Source organism: Pteropus vampyrus, unplaced genomic scaffold (genome assembly GCF_000151845.1).
Source record: "Pteropus vampyrus isolate Shadow unplaced genomic scaffold, Pvam_2.0 Scaffold350, whole genome shotgun sequence".
NCBI classification, from domain to species: domain Eukaryota; kingdom Metazoa; phylum Chordata; class Mammalia; order Chiroptera; family Pteropodidae; genus Pteropus; species Pteropus vampyrus.
The window spans coordinates 855,465-856,924 of NW_011889131.1; the positions used below are offsets into that span (position 1 = coordinate 855,465).

General features: G+C 52.3%; 1 protein-coding gene across 1 annotated transcript in view; it reads left to right on the plus strand.

Moving 5' to 3' along the window:
• The first annotated feature begins 1,002 nt into the window (after positions 1-1,002).
• LOXL2 (lysyl oxidase like 2) overlaps positions 1,003-1,460 on the plus strand; it is a 91,806-nt gene continuing 91,348 nt past the window's right edge. Inside the window, exon 1 of the mRNA XM_023522593.1 lies at positions 1,003-1,058. Coding sequence (XP_023378361.1) covers positions 1,003-1,058 — 56 coding nt within the window. The remainder of the gene's footprint in view (positions 1,059-1,460) is intronic.

The following is a 1,460-nucleotide window of genomic DNA, read 5'->3' on the forward strand; positions in this document are numbered from 1 at the left end:
GGGGGTTGGCTAATTTGAACCTGATAGGCATCCACACCTCACTTCCTTTCCTCTGCCACTATAATAGCATTGCCTTCAAGCAGCAGCACTGATATGGGATTTTCCCTGTGTGCCCCTCTCAATGTGCTATGTGCTGTAGACATAAGATGTCTCTTATGGACACTATATATTTGGCTTTCTCTTTCTGATCCAATCCAAGAGTCTCTAGTGGGAACATTTTCACGTGTTTGAAACTGTACCTTCAGCCTCCCCCAGAAACAGCCTGGTCAAAATGAGATTCCACCCAGAGCTGGAGATGGACTGTGGGGAACCCCATCAGTCACAACAAATTATGTCCGACAAAGACTTCTTTCTGGAGGCTGAAAAAAACTCAGCTTTGTATGCCCGCCTTCTCACCATTAAACTGTTCCTTGAACATTCCCGCTCTGTGGCCAGAAATAGACGAGACTGCAGTGGAATCTTTGGCCAGGGGCCAAATGGACCAGCCCTGGCCAAGCCTGGTGTCAAAGTCGGCATTCTTGTCTGGGGTGGTTCAGAAAGGCCCCCTCGACCCCCCAGCCGTTCCCCTCGTTCTCTGAGCACACCCCATTCACCCAAGACAGCCTTCCCCCACAAAGGAATGTGTTCCTTGTGGGGCCAGAGCACTCCTGGACCGCAGCTGAGGTAGCCTCTCCCAGTGCGCTCTGGGCCCTGAATGAGGACCATTCATCACTGCTGCTGGTCAAGCAGGAGTCCCCGTTGGCCTGCGGGGGAGGGTCTGATGAAGGAGTCGGCCCCAAGCCCACCCCCTGACCCAGAGCTCAATGCGGACATCTGGCAGAGCATTCCATCTGGGTGAAAGAATTCAGCTGAGCCTCGCGCTCCACTGTGCAACACACTGAGCGGGTGCCCTTTGCATCGTGGGCCACTGCTCCGGGCTGGTGATGCGTCCCATTTGGAGCAGGCGAGCCCGTTCCTGGGAGCTCCAGAGCACACAGCGGGGAGCGAACGGTGGGGGGGGGAATGAATCAGCTCCCCGCCCATCTGGGGCCGCAGGAGCGGCAGAGCTGTCACGCAAAGTAAGGCCTACTTTCAGAGGGTCCTGTGTCCCAGATAGTCATGTTGATGGGAGTGGGGAGAGGGAGCAGTTAAGAGGATCAGCTTGTGTAAGAAACATGCTTTTTTGTTAAAGGCACAAAATCCACTGTGCACAAATAGCGTAAGATTTTTACAGTGTGTTTTCCCCGCTTCTCTGTGTGTGTCCTTGTTATTGACTAAAACTCAGCTGGTCACCTTGGGTACTTTTTTTGACTGGGTGTCACAAAGTGAGCTGTCAGAGATAAGGGGCCACAGTTTGTGACATTAGTTAAGAATGCACCAGGGACGTCAATAGCCGATGGGCTTTTTAGAAAATATTGTTAGGCAGGCAAGTTGTACAACACAGAATGCCTTTTACAGGTAGATGATGAAGTGATTCGAAC